The 25,701-nt window shown below is 35.5% G+C and overlaps 1 protein-coding gene across 3 annotated transcripts in view; it reads right to left on the bottom strand.

Moving 5' to 3' along the window:
- Positions 1-25,701, bottom strand: part of LOC138176028 (semaphorin-3C) — a 202,034-nt gene that overhangs the window by 23,857 nt on the left and 152,476 nt on the right. For all 3 annotated transcript variants that reach the window (XM_069106756.1, XM_069106757.1, XM_069106755.1), the window contains exons 12-13: positions 18,654-18,876; positions 3,221-3,309 (exon numbers count right to left, since the gene is read on the bottom strand). In XM_069106756.1, the coding sequence (XP_068962857.1) occupies positions 3,221-3,309; positions 18,654-18,876 (312 nt within the window). The remainder of the gene's footprint in view (positions 1-3,220; positions 3,310-18,653; positions 18,877-25,701) is intronic.

The following is a 25,701-nucleotide window of genomic DNA, read 5'->3' as shown; positions in this document are numbered from 1 at the left end:
TTTACATATAATATACATGTGTGTATATATGAAAAATTAAAGAGGCATTTTCTCTGAGGAGGGGGAGAGTAGTATTAAGAATAATTCCATCAATTCTGCTATATATAAATAAGGAATAGCATGTATCAAATCCTAACCTTTGTGCAAGAAATGATATATGAACTAGACAGGAAGATCTAGAAAATGTATGATCAGAAAGGTGGATGGGCTGCTCATACTGCAAGAATGAGGGATTTAACTTTGTTCACTACCTATTGCCTGCTATGGGTAAATAACTTTTGTTAACTGTCTAGATTTACAAGTATCTCATTTTATTTCAATCTCAAACCTCAACTGACATACTAGCCTGAGTATGACCTTCCCTAAATCAAAGAATAAAAAAAAGAGATGCAAAAAATGAATGGAATAGAGTAAAAAACTAATCTCGGGATGGTGAGACCACTGAAATTGCAGGTTTGATGTAAGCTTTCAAAAAGAATTCTGGAATGACATTCCACTGTATTTTCCCCTAAACCAAGCACTAGGCATAAAAAACTATTGTTTAGTTCATCAAGTTCAGTTTGAAGAACAGGTTGGCCTAAAGCAAACTTCTTAATTCTCTCCTTTTGCTGAGAACAATGAACTACTGTAAGAAATGACTCACTTTAATGAGGTCAGGAGTCAAGTGGAAGAAACTGGGTAATGTTCTCAGATTTTAAACCTCTGTGAATGCCAGATTCATAATTAGTGAACTTGGTGAGCATCACTTACAACCCCCAAATCACTCTTGAAACCTGTTGAAGAAAGGTACAGTAGCTTATGCCCAACTCCCTGACAGGGTAAAGGGTTATTTCTGCTGAGTTACGTTGTGCCTCCAACCTTCTGGGTGCCTGGGTGTTGTATATACTAAAAGACATTTTTTTTTCTCATAGAAATGATGTAATGGTCTTGAAAGGCCACTCCAACACTTTTTCAGCAGCTCTTAGAGATGTGCAGAAAGGTGTTGCTTGAGACAGACGTCTAAACTGTTGGTGATAGTTCAGTAATTCTCATATTTGAGCCAACCTTACCTAAGTAAGCCAGGCTCAGTTCCAGCTCACAGACTGGAGAGAAGGTTTGTAGTCCTTTGCCCCCATGGAAACAAAGGAGAAAACTTGAACTTTTTAAAAAAAACCTTACATTTATTTTCCAGTGGTACGCTGATGTGACACTCAGCTAAGGAATATGTCAGGTCCTGTTTCCATTTAAATACATTATTTCCCTACAAGTGTGTGACATAATGTCACATACACCCAATTACTTTTAGTTCACAGAAAATGTGATACAAACACTGGGCCGAAGATAGTAACTGTATTAGGTAAGTGAGCCTTCTGACTTGGGCGTATCAATCAATGGCACACACAACTGCACATTTCTGTATAAAGCACTGCAGATTTGCTCCTATTCACTGATGTCCCATCCATGCATTTCTATATTTCCTTTCTAAGAGAGTTTATTCTTTCATAATGATAACAAAGACACAAATCATTTAACAGTTTGTAAGTAGTTGCCACATGATCATAAGCAGTACATCTCATATTTCTTTGAAAATCCTTCTACAATGTATATGTTTTGGTTTGTGTCAAACCCAGTCAATTAACAATACTGTCTGATTATCAGAAGGACACTTCAATATGAGAAAAAAAATGAAGTGCTAATATTATAATAGAACCTTCTTAGGAAAAGTTCTGGACACAGACTCATATTACTTTCACCAGACAAGTTGTCACTTCAGAGTTGAATGTAAAGTGTCATCATATTTATTTATAGTACATCTGATTAAACTAGTGCAACAATTACTTTGTCTTGCCAAAAAAAAAAAAAAGACTGAAGAAGGTAATGGAAATGGAAGTATTTATCATTCACTGTTCTGGAGACTGAGCTCTAACTTAACAGATTAATCATAAATGTTTCATGATATAGTTGAACCAAAGAGAAATATTAAAAAGAATAATTCCAAGAAATAACCTTTTTCCAGACAAACATAGGCAGATTTTCAATATTTTTTGTATGGTTATATTTTGTCAATTTCTCATTTCCCTCAAATTTTAAGTTTTAAAAATGCTGTCTTGAGACCTTTTTCCTATCAATTCATTCTTTGGGAAAAGAATATTGACCATACTAAAGACCTCTGGATTCGGTGGCAGAGGGGCCAGCTTCCCTGCAAATCACTTAAACTCTCTGATTCCTAATTTCCTAATCTATATAACTGAGACAATAATCCTGATCTACCGTCTCACAGGACTGTCTTGGGTGTGGAATGAAGTAAGGAATGTGAATATATTTTGCAAATTGCAATATAAGTAAAGGTTAGACAAAATTAATAACAATAATTTTAGTTGTTCATAATGTAGCACTTGAGGCAGCTCTTCAGCTGTCTAACTGACCACCACAACTTAATGGTTTAAACAGGAGATTGTTACTTTTATTAAGTCATTGATTGGTTCTATTGAACCAGGGCATGGCTTTTTATCCTCCCTGTGGCATTCCTTCCATATAGGTAAAACTGAAAGTCTAAAACTCCTTGATGGTACTGGCCACAACTTGATAATCTTTTTATCTATCCCCACAGTTAACTGTCAGATTTTTTTTTTAATATAAATGGGTAGGTATCCTATTCCACAGAGAAGTTCTCTGTCAATAACTATCAGTGATGGGGACATCAGTGGCTAGGTTGCAGAGAAATTGAAATCCTTTAAGAAGATAGTATGTGCAGTTCTGAGAGTCAACATTTGTCTTCTTTAGTTTCAGTGACACTTGAATTGAGAGCAATAAAACCAAGTGAAAACAAAATTGTTTTCCTTCTGTTTTTTGGCTAAAAATCAGAGCACTTATCTAACAATCAGAGATACTCAAATGTTTGTGTTTCAGTGGGATATGTTGCTAATGATAAAAGCCTTTTCCTGATAAGGCCTGAAAAAATGACTTTTTTGATTTAAAAAATTGATAACAATTTTTCACAGCATGGTGATGGAAAATGAAAATGCAACCAGTAATGTTTAGATAATTTGAAACATGGAGACGAGGGGAAAAGATTCCACAAGTAATCCCCAATCTATTTTTATTTTATCTAATATTTTCTTCTTTCAAAATCATTACAACACCCATTTATTTTCTCTTTTATCAAGTAGTTATTATCCTTTCAAAAGTTTGTAAAGTTAAATGATTCAATCCAATATGCTAGAAAAAAAATGAGTCAAACCTTAAAGACTTCCAGTTCTTCCAAAATGAGTTCTCCACTAGCTGTGCTATTAGTAGGCAGAACAACAACTTTTTGTACTGTGCCACGATCTGCAACAGAAACAGAACATATGAAGTGTTAGATTGTTACTGTGTATTTTCCCCCAGAAAAGAAAAGCATGTGGATAAAGGAAAAGATATAGCTATTGAATTGCTACTTAGAAAGAGTTTTACACAGCATATACAATAATTTAGGTGTTTTCCTACTCATATAAAATCACTTCCATTTGTATCTGCACTTTATTGTTTCAAAAATCAATCTGCTAATGGACAGTTCTCGTCTAGAGTTTTTTTTTAATGACATGAAAACCTTTAAGTTTTGAACAATTTTTAAAATATGTAAATATTGGGCAGTGAGCAGTTATCTCCAATTGCCTTTTAAAAGCTAACAATTTTACACAACAGAATCTAATCCTGACACAGTAAGTAATAGTACCTGTAAATGTAACAACTTATAAGAGAAAGAAGAGACCATACTATCTTACATCAGTGGTATTTGCAGTGCCTCTCCTTGCCCCTCACCCACCTGCATTTTAAAGTCATGTCATAGATATTTTAATTTTGAACATTTGAATGCTGAACTTCAGAATTATAAAAGGCAAATTTTCATGAGAATTGCACTGTATTAGAAATTATGAAGTCTAGAAATTGACTGGAATAACTATATTCATAGTGACACATATCTATATATATGTGACAAGAATAAAGAATAGATAAACTGTAGAAAGTCTATGTGCCCCACTGGTAGCCATTCCACATTAAAAGATCTAGAGGAACGGGCCCCAGCACATGAATGGATCTTTAGTAAAGGATTTATCAAGGGATAAGAGTCACATAGAAAGAAGAGTATGGATGGCTTGCACTGGTGAAAAGAACACTAATATCAGTGAGATTACAGATGATTAAAACATCAAAGGATCAAATTACCTATGAAATAGAAGGGGAAAGGGTAAGAAAAATAGGTTTGTCACTACTTATCCCTCTAGGGAAGGGCAACTGGAGATCCCCCAGGGAAAATCACTGAATTTCTTTGTTTCAAGTTCCTTATCTTTAAAATAAGGAAATTGGAGAGAATGATGTTGAAGATTCCATACTTCTCTAAATTCTATGGATTCTAAGTGGAGAGAAAATACATAGCAGAGAAATGGAAGATATATAGCTGTACTTGTTTGTCTCTCATACAGATCCAGTCCCTCTCAACAAATACCCAACATACATACACACAAATTGTAATAGAAAAACAGAGGTTTTGGGTATGTGACAACAAAAATTGCATTAATTTTCAGATTAACTCAAAAAGTCACAGGAGTAAAAATGTGAATAGAGAAAAAGAGAATGACTGGATAAAAGTCAAGGCATAGTCCCTTATTTATGATAATTTTAAAATTACAATTATTCATTGGTCATATTGTAAACTGAATTTTAATCAATTTTGTATTTAGATACTTTTATGTTAAAAAAACAAACTAGTTTATCATAGAATGCTGGCTCATACCTATCACAGAATGTATTTGGAAAATTCAACATAATGGAAATAAATGGGAAAGCATAACTTGGAATTAAATTAGTGAATGCCACAAATCCCAAATTAGTTTTTGGCTTCCACTTGGATAGGTTATAAAGGCTCTGACACGAAGATTTTCTTTCATGTTAAGAGTTTCCGTCTAAAATATTTAATTGACAGGCTCAAAATACCCCTTAACAAGAAAGCAAATTTAGATTTTTAAATACTGAAGCCTAGGAAACTGCTAAGTGCAATAAAATATATACCTCAAGCTTACTTACACTAAAAACCACAAGATAGAAAAAAAAAAACAAAACCATTATTTTGAATGAAGTATTTTGAAATGGGCCCCAATTGTTGAAAAGATTAAAAATGGGAGAAATCTTTAAAAGTTCCAAGCCACATTCCATAATTTTAAATCCATACCTTTAGTCACACTCAAAAGCAAACAATACAAAGCCTGAAAATTTGGGGCATAAACAAGGCTGTTCTGACTCACTTTTGAACATCCAAAGTACACTGCATCCATCACTTCATAAAGAAAAAGTCCCCTTACCTGATTTGTCCATGGCCCCACAGTTAGTCAGTATTCAAACCCAGAATTCTATTTACTTTTCTTCTGGGATAATTTGTTTTCTAATGGGGTCATCCCTGTGGCCAATTTTTAAAGTGCAAAAAAAGCCATTTTCATCTTGGAGGAGAGTGTGTTCAAAATAAGGACCTAAGTAATATGATGAATCCTTGCCTGCCCCTTACCCCCATTAATCAATCATCTACTGAATTCACATAAGCTTGCTGAATTGTAGACTTTTTTTTTAAAGGAAAACAGAGCCCACTGAAGAAGCTTAAGCTGAAAAATCATCAAAGTTTGGAGAGCTACATACAGCAAGTGTGTGTGGTGGAAAGGAGTGAGGTGATGAGGTAAGGATCATGAGTGTTTAGAAAATAGTAAGAGAGAAAGGAAGGCCACAATATTTATTTTGGTTCATGTCATCACATACAAGAATAACGGAGACAGTGCTGAATTTATGGTTCACTGCTACAGATTGTAATGGCAGACATGGATCATTGAATAATCTATGTAGCCTTGGTAATTTCTAGCAATCATGGAGAATATTTGTGACCATGAAATCAAAGCCTTGATTAAAAAAATGCCCAGAGATGAAACTATGCCCGTGAGAAAAGGAAAGCACACTTAAATGAGGAGGTTGATTGCTTATTATCATATTTTCCAAATATTGTCCTTTTTATGACATCAGGGGACCAGGGAAATCAACAGTTTTATTCAGAAGACCCCAAACCTTTGAATTTATTAATTCCCCTAATATAGTCCTCCACACAAAAATTGGAAGGATATTTATGTGAATCAACTCTTCTAGAATAATAGAATTTTAAAAAAGGAGCTTATAGTTTAAAGGAACTTCAGAAGTCCTCTCATCAAAACCACTCTAAGAATCCATCAATAGGCATTTAGAAAAGCATTGTGCTAGCCACTGGGTACAAAAAGGAAAGAAGGAAAAGAAAGAAATAAAGAACCAAACAAGTAACTACTCAAAAGGAGCTTATATTCTATAAGAAGTATGAATCCCCCCTACTGAAGCCCCCAAAATGGCCCTTTATATGTTGAATACCTTCAAGGAGACAGAATTCACTTCTTCAAAAAATCAACACATTTTATTTTTGGACAATATGAAGGGTTAGAAACAATTTATTTATATTGACCCAAAATCTCAGGTCCTCCTGACTCCCGAGCCTATGCTCTATCTACTGCCCCACTTAGTTTTGAATAATGCCACTTTTAAAAATCTTAAATAAAATACATATCTTTCTTTAAAAAAAACTTATTACTCTAAGAAACTTTTAAAAATAGTAGCTAAAACAAGCAAATATATGGTCAAAGACTGTGGATTAAGATTCTGCTGAAATAAGAGTTCAGTAGACATTCACGACATTTTTGTAAATAGTGTAAAGGTTACATAGTTTTACCTCAAGATCTGTTTGTGGCCTGGGTACTAAAGAATAGTTTGAATTGTCAAAATGGAGACAATCTTAACTTATTAAGTCTTCTGTATTAATTCAGGTAACAAGATTGAACAAATATGGTTTACATTGGATGGAACCAGTCAGTACCACTCTCCTGTCTGATGGTTAGACTCTTTAAGTGAGACTGCCAGTTTTTTTGCACTTACCTCTCCCAGGAGTACATTTCTGTGAGCTATTGGCAGTAGCTGTCTGGAAGATTTTTTCCTCTTCCTTCCCAACACATGTTCCTCAGTACAACCAAAAAACAACAATCCCTGATCAAGCCTTTTTTGACAGAACCATCAGTATAGGCTGCCAGAGAATTATTTTCTGTGTCCCACCAATGCAGGCTCTTAAAGGTGAATTGCAGGAATGTCATGACTCCAATATGACTACTATTAACATTTTCTCTATAACTGGCAACTTTAGTGAACTCCCATGGGTTTCTTCCAATTCTGGGTCTTGGGGTAGGAGGCATAATCTTATTTATCTCTACTTCAGTCTTTAACCCCTATCCCTGGGATGGCTTCCCAATTTTGGATAGCTCTAATTCTTGGGAAGTTCTCCCTTATAACAAACTTAAATTTTTCTTTTTTGTAGATTCCACTCATTGCTGCCAGATCTATTCTGTACAGCCCAAAGGTCAAGTTTAATTTATTTTCTGCATGGAAAACTTCAGATATTTGACAGCACCTATTACAATTTCCTTCTGGATTGCCTCTTAATTTCCCCAGTTCCTTCAATCTTTCTTTGGCATGGACTTAAGGCCTTTCACCAACCAGACTGCCCTTTTCTAGACATTCTTCCCATTATCAATGCCCTTTCTCCTAGGGTCATAGATCTAGAGCTCTAAAGGACTTCAGAGATTATCTAGTCCAATAGGCTCTATAAGTAAAGAAATTACCTTCCAGGGAATTTATATTTATGGCACTCAAACCTGACAATAATATTCCAGAGGTGGAATGACTAGGTCAGAATACACAGGAACTACTTATTACCTCCTTATTGCAGGAAGCAATGTTTCTTAAAGCAGCCCAAGGACATGTGAGCTTTTTTTGGTTGGCATATCTCACTATTAGCTTATAGTCCTTAAAAATATTCCAGATATCCCTTTTTACTCACCCAAGGAGGGCTGCCTCCAATCCTGTACTTGTTAAATTAATTTTTTAAACCAAATTTAAAACGTGTCCCTATTAAGTTTTATATTATTATATTTGGCCCCAAACTATAGCCTACCATGGGCTTTTTGGGATTCTGACTCCAGTCATCCAGTGTATTTGCTACCCCTCCAGATTTCTGCATAAGAATTATTTGTTTTGACAAATCCTAAGGTGTACTCTATTATTTCTTGGACTCATGATCCAATATACTCTATTGTTATTACGTTGACAATTTGTATGCCTCTGAGCAGGGAGCCCCCAACTCCACCTCTATTCCTGTCTTCTTCCTCTGATCCTTAATGTATTAACTCTTATATAGTAGTTTCTTTGGGTCTACTTTATCATTCTCTGAAGGACAAATAGCTTCTTTGTTACCTTCTTTCCTTTGCATAAACCCAATGAGGGATCTCTTTCCCAATTTTATGATAATCTGGGCTGTGCTTTATTGTTGTTTTCAGCTAAAAGTACTAAAGAAAGAGAGGCATTAAACATTTTGCTCATCTTGCAGACAAGCTAGAATTTGAATACAAAGGAAAATTTAATAAGCCTGAGACTCAGCAAATCCAAACATACTGCTATGATACCACAGGCTCACCTCAGAAATTCCAGCTTCAAATCCTTCTCTTCCATTCTATGGGTAGTTTACATTCCAATACGAACATTTCTTTCCATTTTCTAGAATTTGAAGTCTTCCCAGCTCAGTAAAACTAAAGAGCTGACTTTCCACTAACAGAAACCACCACCACAATTCCTAGTAATAGACATCCCCTTGTGGACAGTCTATAAGTATCTAGCTGTGCTAAACAACAGACCTCAGATTCTTATCCCTTGGATATACACCACCAAAGTCAAGATTAGGAAATCTGGCAGGACATCAAGAAAAGGGCCATTGTGTGAGTATCTGTCCTGAACCCATCCTGTGAGTAGACAAAAGCTTCCTTTTGTAATACTTGCAAGCTGAAATCTCCTCTAGCTTTCCTTTAAAAGTGAAAGTCAAAATAGGGGGGAGCATACAGGGATATGGAAATACTTGGTAGGGCACATTAGTTAAACCCATTTGTTGTTGTTCAGTGTTTCAGTCATGTCCAATTCCTCATGATCCCTTTTGGGAAATTTCTTGGCATACTGGTGTGGTTTGCCGTTTCCTTTCCAGCTCATTTTGCAGATGAGGAAACTAAGGCAACTAGGGTTAAGTGACTTGCCCAGGGTCACACGGCTATCTGAGAATGGATTTTAATTCAATTCTTCTGGACTCCAAACCCAATACTCTTATCCACTGTACCACCTACTGCCCCTAAGACCTAAGACCATTAAAATCACTGACTAGTAATTGAATCAACCAGAGGTCTCAGGGTTAATCACTACCCTTCCTGTCCCTTCAAAAAGGTACTCTATATTATGGTACACCTCTCCATGGCACTCTCCCTTACACTCCACTTTCCCTTAATGTCAACAACCACTGAGTATACGGGTTCTACTAAAAAAAAGTCCATTTCCAAAGGACAGACAAATATATGCAAGGCAAGACAATTTCAGACATAGGACATGAATTAATACAATGGAGAGTTAAAGTCAGGAGAGACTGAGTTCAAATCTCCACATACATATTTACTAGCTCTTTTAAAATAGGAAAGTCACTTTACTTTTCTGATTGTCAATTTTATCATCTGTAAAACGGGCATCATAATACCCAAGTGGATAGAGCACTAGGCCAGAGGTGAGGTCACCTCATCTTCCTGAGTTCAAACGCAGCCTCAGACACTTACTAGCTATGTGACCTTGGTAACTAAGTCACTTAGGCTTGTTTGCCCCAGTTTCCTCATCTGTAAAATTAACTGGAGAATGAAAATGGCAAACCACTCCAGTATCTCTGCCAACAGACCACAAATGGGGTCACTGAGATTTGGAGGCAACTGAAAAAAGACCAAACAATAATGCCTATGTGAGATACATCTCTAGGTTGCTTTGAAGATCAAAAAGTAAAATTATGCAAAGGAGGTCAGTTTGTCACCATGCCTTAGAGAAAGCTGCTTTCAGTGCAGAATATCTGCTTCAAGTTCTACCTCTGAGACATTTTGGGGTGGGAATCCTGGCAAGTTGCTTGATGACACCTCAGGAAACCTTCTAAAATTAAAACCCTAATTCTACCCCATAAGTACCCAAGTAGGTACCAAGTAGTGGTACCCAAGCAGGTACCCACTCTGCCTTGGTAGGAGGATTTTTCTTACCATGAGTTCCCTCTATCACAGACAGATCAGGAACCAAAATGTTAAATTCATAAAAGAACTATTATAATGATAAATTAGAAAATTCTGATGAAAATCTGAAGAACTACTTTCAGAACATAAATACTTATTGTAATTTTTCAGTAAGACATTTCTGTTCTTTAAATCATAAAAGTACTAAAGTTAAAACTCAGATGGGTTCAGTTCTACATAGGGCAGTTACCTTAATACAGAGAAAACAGAGTAGCTCTGTTCCCAGTGGAGTTTCCAATGCTACCTTCTACCCTACCCTGACTTCTTGTGAATGCATTTCATTGTTCACACAAGGAAATGAGTAAGGAGGTATGGGTAGACCTCAGTTAAAATCCATCACCACTACTGAGGTAAATCACAACTCAGATTTCATTTCCTACTTATAACTGATCAGTAATGTCATTTGCATATACAGAGGGTTGAATTTTTAATAGTAAAATAGCAAATAATTCCATAGTAATATGAGACTACACATGAAGTGCTTTTACAACATTACAGAATACTACATAGATGTGAGGTAGTAATGGTATTTTGCTTAAAAAACAATGGAGGTCTACACATGTAAAGCCATGGACTGAAGAAATAATCTGGATAGTTAAGGCAATAAAAAGTAAATCGCATCAATTATCTGGGATTTTTAAACAATGCTGTTTTTAGGACAATTTTATAGGGATAATTACCTTCATTTTTCAGTGGGTAATTATCTCAAAAGTCTTCACTTTACTTTGTTTAGATATGGATACAATGAAGTTCCAAATAATATTTAACATAAAACAATAAAGTAAATTAAAGTAAGAAAATTCTGCCCTTAAAAAAACCTGAAATTAAAAAATATAATAAGAAAAAGGTGCTCCATGGTAATGGGGAATGGGGTGCTCAACATTTTTTTTTTAAAGCAATTGGGGTTAAGTAACTTGCTCAATGTTACACAGCCAGTTATTTCTGGGTGTGGTGCTAAGTATCTGAGCCCAGATTTGATCCAGGTCATCCTGAGCCTGGAGCTGGTGCTCTTACTTGCTGAGCCACCTGGCCGCCCCTGGTGCTCAACATTCTTGAAAGCATTTGTTTTAACTTTAGATTTTACTTTGCCCTTCATTAAAGTCTATTACTAGTACCATCATTCTGCCAAGCTCTACTGGTGCTTTATTTTTTGGTGCAACTTTTCTTTAAAAAGAAACATTCACAGTTAAAGTCTTCCTCATTCTGAAGGGTACAGTAGTAATTCTTGCAATGAAGTTCTCTGTAAAACCCTGTGGGAAATCTTAGGTGCCTCTGGATCCTGCTTTCGAAGATAATGAAGTTCACATTAAAAAATAAATTGAGAGATTACTAGTTGGTGGGCACTGTGTTGGATACTCAGTCAGTAGATAAACATCTATTAAGTGCTTACTATGTACCAGGTACTGTATTACAAGTTGGGAGACAAAGAGAAAACAATGCTTCTCCTTAAAGAGCATGTATACTACTAAAATATTGTGCAAAAGGAAGTAAAACACAAAATTGAGGAGGAAAAACACTAATACCTGGGAAGATCAGGGAGAAATTCTTGGAGGCATTGACATCTGAGCAGAGGCTTGATGGAAGATAAGGATTCTGAGAGGTGAAGATGGAAAGGGATCTCATTCCAGAAAGTGTTGTGAGAGGAGGGAATTGGGTTTATGAGTTTGGGGAATGTCTAATTCTCAAGGTTGGCTAGAGCACACTGCTTGAGAAGGGAAAGAACATGAAAGGCTGTGATTTACTGAGAGATCATTGATTGGATCCTAGAGTAAGAACTGGAAGGGTCCTCAGAGACTATCTAGTCGAATTCTCTTGTTTTACAGATGATTAAACTGAGGCCCAAAAGGGCAAAATGACTTTCTCAAGGTCAGATGGGTATTAGTGTAAATGGCAGGGCTAAGATTTGTACCCAGATGCTATGACTCTAATTGGTATGTGTTTTGGGGAAGGGGTTGGAATATTCTGAATTCAGTGAACACCATATAAAATGGGCATTCCTATAAACACAGAGAATTGTCTATGAAAGTACTAATTTCTGTTATATACAACTTATTCCTAGTGATCTAGTCTTTTGAATTTACCAATAATGAGCTAGAATAATAATAGTACAATAGTAGTAGGTGTCATTTATATAGGGCTTTAAGATGTGTGAAATCCTTCGCATATGTCATCTCATTCAATCTTCACAATGACCCTGGATGTAGGCATTATCATTAGCTCAGTTACAGATAAGAAAAAACAGATGGGAAGCCAGGTGGCATTGTTTCTAGAATGCTAAGCCCAGAGTCAGCGAGACTCGTCTTTCTGAGTTCAAATCCTGTCTCTGAAACTTACTGTGTGACCTTGGGCAAGTCACTTCACCCTAATTGCCTCAGTTTCTTCATCTGTAAAATGAGCTGGAGAAGGAAATGGCAAACCACTCCAGTATCTTTGCCAAGAAGACCCCAAATGGGGTCATGAAGAGTCAGACACAACTGAAAACAATTGAACAACAAATTCCATTTGCAAGTCTCAGTCACTCGCTCAAGGTCACATAGTTAGATAGTGTCTGAGGGAGGATTTGAACTCAGGTCTTCCAGGCTTTGAGACTAGCACTCTATATCCATTGCACTATTTACCTGCCCTGAGGAACTTCAGAGACCATCTCATTTTTTTTTAAAACGAGGGAACCAAGCCGAGGCAGGTTACATAACTTGCCACAGTTCACAGAGAACAGTACAGAACAGAGCTAGGGTCTTAATCCAGGTCAGCTGAATGTAGTCAGCACTCTTCTTGATGGACCACCCTGGATTAACAAACAGTAGGCTTTTCTGAGACTAAATCCACTTGCTTGGGCTATCAAATGATCTATGGCAGCCTCTTCTCTCTGATGAGAACCCCATGGCTCCGCTGTTCATTAAGGTTGTGCTATTCCTAGGCCTGCTCCTGCCAGAATGCTTGTCTCCTACCCTGGCAGCTATCACGTAACAGAAGGAAAAAAGATATTAATGCCTTAATCATAAATATGGCATCTACTTTAAAACTTCATGCTTTCCTAGGGCTCAGCAAAAGCAAGGCTTTAACATAGATTCCATACAAGTAAAGCTTGTAAGAAACATTGATCCAGCAAATGCTGCATAAGAAGCCAGGATGGAAACCACATGAATGCGCCCCACATTATGAATTAATAATGATACTAAATCATCCTAAATCTCTAACACCCATTCACAGGAGTCATTCAGATTTTATCAAAAACCACATGTCATCCTGATTGATGAAGAGTGAGAAAAATATAAATATGGCTGAATGTGTCTAAACCTGACCCAGACATTCAAATATTTTTATAACTGCAACAGCATTAAAGAAAACAGGCACTGTCCCTTGACTATGTGATGCAGTGGACTTGGAACAAATGCTCTGCATTGCAAGCAGTAGGTGGCAATGTTAAAATAGAAATGTTAATCTCAGGAAAACCCTTGCCTGCTGTTTTATTACCTTCCATAGAGCTTAAAAGGCTCTCTCTCATACACGTATACACACACAGACACCAACAACTTAAAATACACACACTGGTTTATAAAATAAAAAAAAAAGAAAAAAATGAAAAAAAAAAGTTGGCTCATTCTTCTGACATATTAAATTGTGATCTCCTGTGGTAGACCAGAAATAGGAAAAGGGGAAAAATCCAACAACAATGATGTTATATATTCTTCAGAAGAAACTGTTGACAAGACATGTACCATATAAGTGAAGCTTTCCCCAGAGACGAGAAATATTAAAATTTTTGGTGAAAAATGACACTAATATATACAAGTATAAGGTATGTGTATACATGTATATACACATGTGTGTGTATCTTGTAATTTTCTAAAATTCTGTTGTAATTCAATTCAACACCTAAGTGCCTATTATGGGAAAGGTAATGTATGTCCTATTTAGAATTTAAAGACAAAAATTAAATACTCCTTGCCCTCAGGAAACATGTTCTATGGGAATATTAGTCACTAGAAACAGGTTTATTATAGGAACGGTAAGAAATTAACAAGAGACATGAGACATGACATGGTCAATGGAGAGTTAGGCTTTCAGTCACCAAGACCTGAGTCGAAGTCCAGCTTCTAAAATTTCCTAGTTATGGGTTTCCTAGCAAGTCACTTAACCTTTCTAAGCCTCAGTTTCCTCCTTTGCAAAATGAGGAGAATAACTGAAACACTTAACTCAGGATTGTGTGGAGAATGAAATGAAATAATATGTGCAAAATGCTTTGCACACATTAAAGTCCAATTTAATTATCAGTCTTTAGTAGAAGCAGCTATCTATCATATCTGTCTATGTAGGCTTTGATTTTGACACCACACAAGACAGAATGAGTTTGGCCACCAAATGTGACAGAAAAAAGCTATAGTATTTTGCCATAGTAACCCATCAGGAGGGACTGATGATAATTGTCACTGTGTCAAGTCTCAGTCTTCACCACCAAGGCATTTTAGGACAACAAATCACCAGTAATTTTCAAATCGAAAACCGTTAACATGGTATTAGCATTCTTCTCAATGAACTGACACAAAGTTCTCTCTTTAGCATCTCTTTTGACAGCTAATGACTTCATTGAGTTCCTCTAAGACTCATGAAAAACACAGAGCAAGATAAAAGAGAAGTTTTCTCCATGGTGACAGCAATTTGATCATTATTATTTACAACAGCTGAAAAGCTTTGTGTCTTTTGGTAAAGCCATTCATTTTTAGGTAGGACTGAGAAGCAACTGTGAGGAAGGCTGGAACCACCCAAGAAATGTTCAAACCTTTCAAGAAAAAGCACTACATGTTAACTTAAAGAATAATGAACGTAACAAGCTATATTTGAATTCAGCCTCCCAGTAGTAAATTGAAGAAAAAAGGCCTTTTTACCCTCCATTAGGTACAAATAAATAGATCTCAAGTCAACCCTCAAGCTTTGCTTGAAAGCTTCCATGTGGGGTTCTTAATGTATAGTCCATGGACTCCCAAAGGGGACTGTGGATAACTTCAGAGTTTCTACAAACTAAAATGATATTTTTTCCTTTATTAAACTCAAATTGAAATCCACCAGTTCTTTCAATTATGGCTATAGGCAACAAATGTTACTCTGAAAGGGGGCACGTGGTTTTAGCAATCTTCCAAGACATTCATGCCCTCCCTATGCCCAAAAAAGAGAAAGATTATGAACCGCTGCTCTGGAGAAATAGGAGGGTTTCTTGGAAAAGTTAGATGCTTATTCAGGACAAAATTTTTGGAAGTTTCACAAAATCTCCAAGGTATATGGGTTGACAGTGGTGATTTTATCTATTCTGAAATATGAATCATCTCTACCACCTTCCTGACCAGACCAGCTTCTATTGGAATGCCTCCAATATTAGGCAACTCATCCATCAGTGGAAACAAGCACAATTGGTCCAATTTCCTTAATGTGCATTAAGATCAGACATATGTCTAAATACTTCCTCTACATAAAATTATGGTGTGTCCATATGACGCAATGTGCATAAGATTACTTGATCAAAGAAAACAAGCTTTCCTTATTGTCATCTTTTTGAAAAGATGCTATTTACACAGGAATTTATTGTAGTTCACATTTTCTATTAGGTTATCACTTTGGTTGTTGTGTTCAGGAGGATTGTGTGGATTCCTTAAGTATGTTAAATTAAAATCATATGCGATAATGCCATTTTTGAAAATGACACATCTTAAAAAGACACCAACCACCCTCATTTTGTTCTAAGAAGTCTATGTGCATTTTCCAGCAAATCATGTGATAAGAAAAAGCAATGAAATGGCGGAACATGTTCGTGTAGCTGTTGTATCTTTAGTTCAACATTACATTCTGGCTATGCATATTCTCAGAAATTTCAGCCCTGGGTTGTTTTTTTTTTTCAGCATTTTTTATATTATTTCTGTTCCCAAGGGCTTATATGGAAAGGGAGATTAAAACCATAGCATTGTGCAAGATTCCGCAGACATACAGAAAGGAGAGGGCAAGACAATTAGCTAAATTATTTGAAAATGACTGAGAAGGCATGACTCTAAAATGCTTCCCTTCCATCTTATAGGAAAACATGATTTTGCAAGAGTACTGTCCACACTGAAAGTACCTGAGAAGACTTACTTTTAGTTTTAAGAGAAGTAAAGCCTGGTTTTACATATTTAACAATTTATCTTTAAAAAGACCTGACAGACTATAAGAAGTTAATAGCTTAATGAATTGTCAGTCATATAGACACTGATGTATTTAATGATTTTAAAGCTTAAAACATTAGAAGAAAGATAACATTGAATTTGTATTCCACACCCCCAAAAGACCAAAATAAAACTACCCATATCCTAAATTTATTTAATACTTATAATTCATGTCAGTCTGCATATTTAATAAAAGTAATACTTTATACGGATTCATAAATAGCCTCAGGGTTTAAATGCCACTTGAATAGTGTAATGAAAATTAAAAATAAAACAGAATATCCTGTGATTAGAGTTTACCCATAGAAACAAGAATGGGCATAATTTTTAATCTTTTATTATGCTTAAGAAGTTCCTTTATTTCCTATAGTGACTGTAATACTTTTATGAGAAAAGAGACAAGATTTTCTTTTTACATGTTCTTTGTTGAAGCTTAGCTTATTTAAATATTAATAGAATGTGAACTACTTTCAAGTATGGATTTTTCTATTCTTTGTACTTGTATCTTTATTTCCCATCCCAGTGTCTGGGACATGGTTGGTGCTTAAATGAAGGCTTATGGATTGAATTTTTGCTTCCTTAATCTCAAGCCAAAATGGCATCTTCCAAGCACACCTTTTCATCATTTTCTTATCTAGCTCTCTGGTTAAGATTAAATTTATTCAATAACCGACTTAAATGAATGAATAATGGGGCTCAAAGGACCTCAGATATGATTAAAACCCAAATTCCATGATTTAACTAGGAAAGATCTTATGCACATTGCCTCATATGGCCACACCATAATTTTATGCAGAAGATGTATTTAGATGTATGTCTGATCTTAATGCACGTTAAGGAAATTGGACCAATTTTGCTTGTTTCCAGTGATGGATGAGTTGCCTAATACAAGAGGCATTCCAGTAGAAGCTGGACTAGTTAAGAGAACGTGAAGGAAGGAAAGATTCACCCTCAACTTTCTTTAGACTTTATTTTAACCTCCTCACTTTTTATGAATTTAAACCCAGTTAATGCTTGCCTCAGTCCATAATGATCTCTCATCCTTCTGAATTTCTTTAGCTCTTTTGTCTGTACCACTCACTTGATGTTTTTTCCATCCTCACATGTTGAACTTTTTTGTGTTTTATGTTATCTATATAACTAGATTATCCTCCCCTCCAAAAAACATCCCTCTACTGAATTTCAGTGTTCGTTTTATGGACCCCACAATCTTCCCAGTCTCCTAGATTTGCAAACTTTCTGTTGTTTGTTGTTTTTTCTTTTTACTCTCATGTATACAACCAACTGTAAAACTATACTTCATTGTTTCTATCTCTACACCATGTCTTATCACTATCCCTTTCTCTTCCATTTACAGAGCCATCAATTCTAGATTAGACACTCATTATCCTTCTCCTTGACTTATGCAACAATCTCTTTATTGGTCGGACTATCTTAAGTCTCTGTTCTGTACCCTCTACAATGCTACTTGAATGATTATCCTAAGGCACAGTCTGTCCATATCACTAACTCATTCAACTCCAATGAATGTTACTGCCTTCAGAATAAAATATAAATTCTGTTCTTTGGCTTTAAAAATTTATGCCAACTGCTCCCAACCTGCTTTTACAACTATGTTATACTCCAACTCTGAGGTCCAGTCTTGCTGCACTTTAGTTATTCAGTATAGCCAGATTGGCCTCTTGCTGTCCTTCATACATAGAATTCCATCTCACATCTCCAAGTCTTTACATTGCCTGTTCCAAGAAAGCACTTCCTTTTCACCTCTTAACAACTCTACGTTCCGTAAAGGTTCAACTCAAATACTGCCATCCATATGTGAAACCTTTGCTAACCCCTGTAACTTCTACCACCCCTCCAATGCTAAAACCTTTTCCCAAAACATCCCTTCTGTATATTCTGCATCAATTTTCATAAAGTTTTATCAAGGAAGATAAGAAATGTAAGTTATTTGAGTTATTTGACCCAATGTTACATTTGCCCCAATGTCATAAATTATGACTAAAACTTATGTTTCCATCAATAAAATCACATCTTTTTGCATAATTTTAGATAGGTAGATTGATAATCAATGGGTCAATAAAAGAGAAAGAGAGAGAGAGACAGAGAGAGAGAGAGAAGATTACAGAATTTTTTACTTAGTTTCAGTGTCATACATTATATAAAAATTGTGTAGTAACTTTCATAGTATGATAACCAGCACAAATACTATTAAACGAAAGTGACTTGCTATTTTTTTGTCTAAAGACTCATGTCTTACCAGTTCCAAGAAACAAGACATGATATCTTCCATCGGCAGCATTTACTCGATCCACAGCTATCTTTGTGTATTTGTAGTTTGTGCCAATCCTGATGATCAAAGGTCTTTTGTGGATTGGATAGATCGGATTGTACATTAAGGGGTGATTCCGAATAAAGGTTACGACATCATCTGGGAATTCCTTAGTTGTTCTCATGTTAGGGGTAAAGGCTCCTCCTGGACACTGTTAAAAACATTTATAACAGTATAGAGTAAATCATATTGAATCAAATATCATAATTACTTTTTATTCAGCAATTGTGAAAACTGTCCTTAGAATGACATACATATGTGAGTTTAACTCACTTCAAACCCACCAGCCTGGCTAAGTGATACTGATCATTGCAGGCCAACAACAAATTTTCATCTAGAAATAATTTACATGCTTATCCTTGCCTTGGTAGATAAATTCAGGGAGTTTCTGAAGCTACTATGGCCACCATTTGTTCTTTCATCCTGTTATCTTTCTCCTTTTCAACAATTTATTTTTCATTCCTTGGCATTCTATGTGAACTTAAAAGAAAAAAAAAAGTCTACAAGAAACAGGCCAAAGTACATATTAAGTGTTAGCCTTAGTGATAAAAACTCACTTGGACTACAACCATAATATTCAATTATTTTGGCTCACTTAAGAAGATTTAACAGCATGAATAACCACATAAATAAACCCTAATAATTTGAACAGGCTAAATAGCATAATGTCATTGACTACAGCACCACTATTTTAGAGAATGCCTAAATTACCTTGAACTGTTCTTTTTTTTAGATTAACATTAATCAGGAAATATTATTAGTATTTGATACATATAAATATTATTCTCATTGTACATATAAGCATGAGATTAAATGACTGAAAGAAATATAGATAGTTAAGCAGTCAATATAATGTAGTTCTCTAGTTTGTCAGTTCATCAATTAAATCTTCATCTGAAGCTAACGTTTAAGAGAAAAATGTTATACCTGCATAAATATATCTATAAATGTATCTCAGTTAAGACCAAATGAGGACAAAGAATTTTAAAAGAAATAATTTGAGGGTGTTTTAGCTGATGGATAAATTCCATATTTCTGGGAAGTATAGAATTATGAGTGTTTTCTGCCCTCATTCTTCACACAAAGTGGAAAGATGGTGACATATGCTTTTTGAATGAAAACATGGAAAGAACAATGCATGAGTGATTCCAATAGATTCGGGGCTATGTAAAAGAATACCAATTATGGCTTTGCAAGGTTGAAAAACCCACACAAATATTTGTGAATATTCCCTTTTGCAAATTCTGGATAATGCAAAACAAAGAATTCTAGATACTTCTTTAAATTCACATTTAATCATTACTCTGATTTGTGAGAATTTCATTGTCATCAGAGTATAATAATTTATAAACACATCAACTAGTATTTACAAATTTTATCCAGCATTTTATAGGATCACAGATTTAGAGAGGAAAGGACCTTTGGAAGTCCATCTAACCCCAGGCCCTTCATTTTGCTAATGAGCAGCTGAAGTCACATGACTTGCCCAATGTAATACAGTTGCCCTGCTCTTTCCGCAGTACCACACTACTTCAGGTGTAGTCTAGATTTATTTTCTTCAAGCTCTTCAAGAATAAAGGCTAGCTGGTGTCTTCAATCACTAAATAAAAGAACCATATACTCTCTCCAACTCCATGTCTTTCTGTCTCCTATTGTCTCTCCTCCACCTTGCCTCCTCTCTCTCTTTCCCTACGCCTGCCTCCTTTCCCTCCCCTTCTCCCTCTCTTTCTCTCTCATTTCCAATTTAGGTATAAGGATTAATTTTGAAAATCTAAAATAAAGACAATACTCTTTTGAAAATCCTGGATTCCTTCAAGTTTTAGTTTAAGTCCCATCTCCTTTCTATAAGAAACATCCTTTAATTCTACTTAAATTTATGCCTTCCTTCAGAGATAATCTCCAATTATCTTATAGACTGTATGTCTTGTTTGTACAGTCTTTTGCATTTATCTCTCCTATTAGACCATGGAATTTGCCATGTGTGTATGTGTGCACGCGCGTGAATGCTTGTGTGCATGAATCCCCAGTGCTTTACACTATGCATGTCCCATAGCAGGCACTTAAACATTGTTCAACTTGATGTGACTTTAAAAAGAAAACTAAAAATACAAACAAAAAATGAATATATAGTCGAATACTGTATAAAAATATAAAATGGTGTAACCTCAAATGGAAAAAAAAAAACCTATACAGCTTTGTAGATTTGCAAAGTACCTATTATGTGATTTAAGTCTTTTTTTCAACTAATTTTATGCTGCAGGATTCTGACACGTTGAGAACCCTGAGTGGTCTCTCTGGGGTCAGTTTCTCACATTGCATTATCTTCAAAGAATTTTTAAAATCCTTACAATAAAATGATTGCACTTTTCTTCTTAAATAATAATCATTCACATTTCTTTAACATGTCATACCATCATGTGATATGGGTGTGGTAAATATTGATAAATCTCCATTTATGAGGAAACTGGCTAAGAAACATCCACAGACTTCCCTAAAGCACAGCATTAATAAGATACAGAATCCAGATTCAAACCTAAAACTTAAGATGCAGTGCAGTAATCTTTCCATCACAGTATGCTACTTTTTTTTTTTAATGCCCTAGTGGTATAGGGAGTTCCATTATAGGGAATTTGCATCAATTGATAAAGAAGGGCAACTGCTCTGAAACTGAGAGGCCAAGAGTACAGATGTCAGTCACATAGCCCACAGTACTCCTGAGTTTCCCAGAAACGAGATTAAAAAGTAATTGTGGAGGGGTGGCCAGGTAGCACAGCGAGTAAGAGCACCGGCTCCAGTGTTGGGACAACCTGGGGATCAAATCCAGGCTCTGACACTTAGCACCCACCCAGAAACACCTGGCCATGTAACCTTGAGCAAGTTACTTAACCCCAATTGCTTTAAAAAAAAAGTAATTGTGGAATATTTAACAACATAAATAAAAATACAATAAAGCAGAGATAATGTTCACATGTGGTTTTCTAAGTCAATATGCAGTTTGTAGGGATCCTTAGGAGCCTCCAGTTTCCATCTGAGTTCACCACTCCTGGCTTAATGGGTTGTGCAGAGCAGAGGGTTTTAGTAACATGCCCAGGGTTTCAAAGGCAGTAGATAGTAGATTGGAACCCGGGTTTTCTTAACTTTGACCTGATACATCCTGATATCTGTCCCTCCCTCCATTTTTGTATTATGTCTTAACATGTAAGCTTTTCTTCTTGGAGGAAGAAAATAGAATGAAGGTATATGTTCTGCACTTGAAATAAGTATGTCCTTCACTTATTGCCATTAGGCATTAAGACAATATATTGACAAAATGCACTTTATTAAGATAGATTTGGGAGCGGGAGCTAGGTGGCACAGTGTAGTGTGCTGGCCCTAGAGTCAGGAGGACCTGAGTTCAAATCCAGCCTCTGACAATTCCTAGCTAGTGACTCTGGGCAAGTCATTTAACTATTTGCCTCATTTTCCTCATCTGTAAAATGAACTGGAGAAAGAAATAGTAAACCACTGCAAGATGTTAGCCAAGCAAACCCCAAATGGGTTCATAGAGTCATGCATGCCTGAAATGACACAACAATAACAATAACAACATAGACAGGAATTCCTTAGGAAGAAAAATAATATATTCTTTTACTTTGTTCCACTTGCTTCAGGCTGTCCATCTTTTCCCAGTATCAGGAAAGTTAAGGTCTGATTAAAACTTGGCCACTTGTTGCATATTTGCAAAATAGAAAAACAATAACTTTGGAATGATGTTTATAATATTGTACCACAATGCAAATTGTTATATCTCAATGAAATGTATATTTTGAAAATGTTTTTTTCCTTGGATAGCCAGGTTAGTTTCTTTGGATATCACCCAGTTCATCTTTCTCATTAGAAATATTTCTTGAGACCTTCCCATCCCTAGTGACTGATTTCCCCCACTGAATTTTTGTACAGGGGAATGCTCCTATTTTCTCTGAAATCTTATTTCCAAAAATCTAGGGTACATATCAGATCATACCTGACTTTCCTTCCTTTCTCTGTTATAAGTTCTAAAAGAATCACAACTTTCTCCTATTTTATGATTTTTTCTACTCTACCAAGTAATATGTTGATAAAAATCAAATACAGAATAACAGTTACTCACAAATTTTTTAATTAAAGAGGGATTATCATTTAGGATAGATAAGACTTTATTATCTGCAGATAAAATATTATTTTGTAACAATACTACTATATGTCCAGGTTATTAAACTTCTCCATTATTACTATATAATGTCTTAATTCCTGGCTGACAATCTGTTCCTTGAGTTCATCATCTATTACCTCTTTCTGTCCAGGTGATCTATAATATGCTCAAGTGACAATATAACTTCTGTTTTTTGCTCTCACTAAATATTCTTTAGTATGATTCTACCCTCTGGGTTCTTGATCTCCTTAAGTGAATATATCTTCTTAGACTATCAAGCTACTTCTATGTTTCCCTTTTTATCTCCTTAATTCATCTTGAAAAAAGTAATTACCATTAATAGTCACAAAAATGGGTCCTATCCTGCTATTTCTCAGTCATACCTATGAGGTTAAGCTTGCTTCCTTTTGTTAGCATTTTTAAATCCCCTTATTTATTAACCATACTTGTTTTTATTTGTATATTGATACTGGAGTCCATGGTTTCTAGTATTATCTTCTTTCTCAGATTTTGTTTGTATATATTTCTGGGCAGCTTTAAGGCTGTTATTTTCTTACACTGCAGCTATATGGTCACTGCTGATGACCCTAGTGTATTTGAGTAAGCAGTTTTCTCTCTCCTTTCTGTTCAGATCAAATGTACTTGAATTATATTCCATGACTCCAGAAAAAATATTTTAAGCACTGATTAAGCATTATTAAGCAACATTCTATTCATAACCTATTCCAGTATTTAAGCCCCATTCCAGAAATCCAAATCCTATTCTTGAAACCTTACCCACCTGTTCAGACCCCAAATTTCCTCTTTTTTTGTGAAACACATCCTTGACTTCAATTGGCAGCAGTGATGAAAAAACCATCCATGTCCCTATGGTCTTTACTTTCTTGCTCATGATAGGTTGAATGGAAATAACACAGAGAATGAAGACAGAAAATAAGACGCCAATTTACTGTTTTGACCTTTTAGGGAGCTTTTTCAATAAATGGAGTTGGAATCCATACTTCAAGAGACTGAGAAGTAAGTAGAGGGACAAAAGGTGGAGAGGGTAGTCTACTAACTTTAGAAATTATAGAAACTTGAAGTAAGTTACTCAAGTTGAAGGGGAGGTTATACTTTTTGAACCGAAGAAGCTGGTAAAAATTATATTTGGTAACTGAGAAAATAAATTATTGCCTGGAACTGAAATAAAGGGAAGAAATGATTAGTGCAAGCACCAGTTAAGTGGAGTAGAGCTGTAGAGTTGAAAAATTTTACATCTAATAACCTTTATATTTTCAGTAAAATAAGTAGTAAATTTAGAGGTAAGGAAAGAAGGGGTAAATTGAGTGCATCAGTTTTAGAACATCCTTTGTATGTAATCTTATAAGATCTATAAGAAAATGACTTCCATGCACTTATGAGGAACCAGTTGAAGTTATATAGATGTTTCTACATACCCAGTGAGCATGGTATCATGATTTTTCTTAGTGGAATTCAATAGCTGGAGAGGGGGGAGTAGATCAGATAGAAACATTTTCCAAAAGAGAGGGTAAAAATTATACATGAATTCTAAATTTATGTGATAGTATATTATTCCATAGAAAAAGACATAACTTCATGCATTCATCTACATATTCATTTATCTAGGCTTTTCCAAGTGTCTACTTTAAATAAAACTACATATTCTTTAATGAGTACTTAAAAAAAATAACTAGTTTATTTGTAACTATGGAGCTATAGTTTTCCTTTCCCTTCTTTTCTTCCTTGTTTTTTTCTTTTCTCCCAGGTGAGAGTTATCAAGAAGAAAAGGGCTTATAACATCCAGAGGTATTTCCACACAGTTGGGAATTCCAAATGAACTGTTTTTATTTTCTTGTGGACTGGGGGAAATATCTCTATGATGGCTATAGAAATAGCTGCTTGTTGAAGGTATGACAATGCCATATTAGCTGCCACAAGAATGCTCCCTAGTGATCATACATTCCAAGACTGACAAATGAATAATTTTTTCAAGTAATGATTAACCCACCCATTGATTCACTATGTAAACTTTGAAGATAAGCTCCGCACTGCATATACAACAATCAACACTGGTGATGACAAAAAACACAACTTGATTATTCTTCTTTTAGTGATTGACCCTACCTAAACTTCTGAGCTTTCTTGGTACCATACTACCAAGAAACTAATCTTTTAACTCAACAAAGAACTGCATGGAAGCACTGAGATTCAAACCGTGTGAATATTACAACTTTTCTCCTTACAAGCTCTCAGAAAACAAATGGCCTTTGTTCATTAATTAGACTGAAATTGTTTTATTCACAAAGGGTTTTGCTATTACCAGCACCTAAAGATTTTTGCTAAACCAGCCCTTTGAATGCTTGTTTTGATTGGTTCTTATCAAGTAGGCATGCCGATTATGGAATAAAAATTTTTTTTATTTGAGAGCAAAAAGCTGCATACATAGAGTCAATGCCTCTGAACAAGCTCTAATGGCAACCTGATCTCCTCTTTATAGATGAAGTACAAGTGTTGGGGGGGGGATAGAAGAATAGAAGAAGAGAAGGGGTTGGGGGAGAGAAAGAGAAAGACAGAGACAAGAGGCAGAGAGAATATACAGATGTATAATTTGGGATGGAACATTACTGATCCCCAAGCTTGGCACTACATTTTTTGCCTCAGATTCTTTGCAGTTTGTGTGCCCCATGCCTAGGACATACCCATTTCCTTCTTAGTTCTTCCTCTTTGAATTGCTAGCTTTTACTGGGGATCAATTCAGTTGAGATATCCAAAGGAGGATGCCATAAGACATCAACTGATGCTGCT

This window comes from Petaurus breviceps, unplaced genomic scaffold (genome assembly GCF_028583685.1).
Source record: "Petaurus breviceps papuanus isolate PSGF00001 unplaced genomic scaffold, PetGlider_PUasm1.0 80, whole genome shotgun sequence".
NCBI classification, from domain to species: domain Eukaryota; kingdom Metazoa; phylum Chordata; class Mammalia; order Diprotodontia; family Petauridae; genus Petaurus; species Petaurus breviceps.
This window is presented reverse-complemented; position numbering and strand designations above follow the sequence as displayed.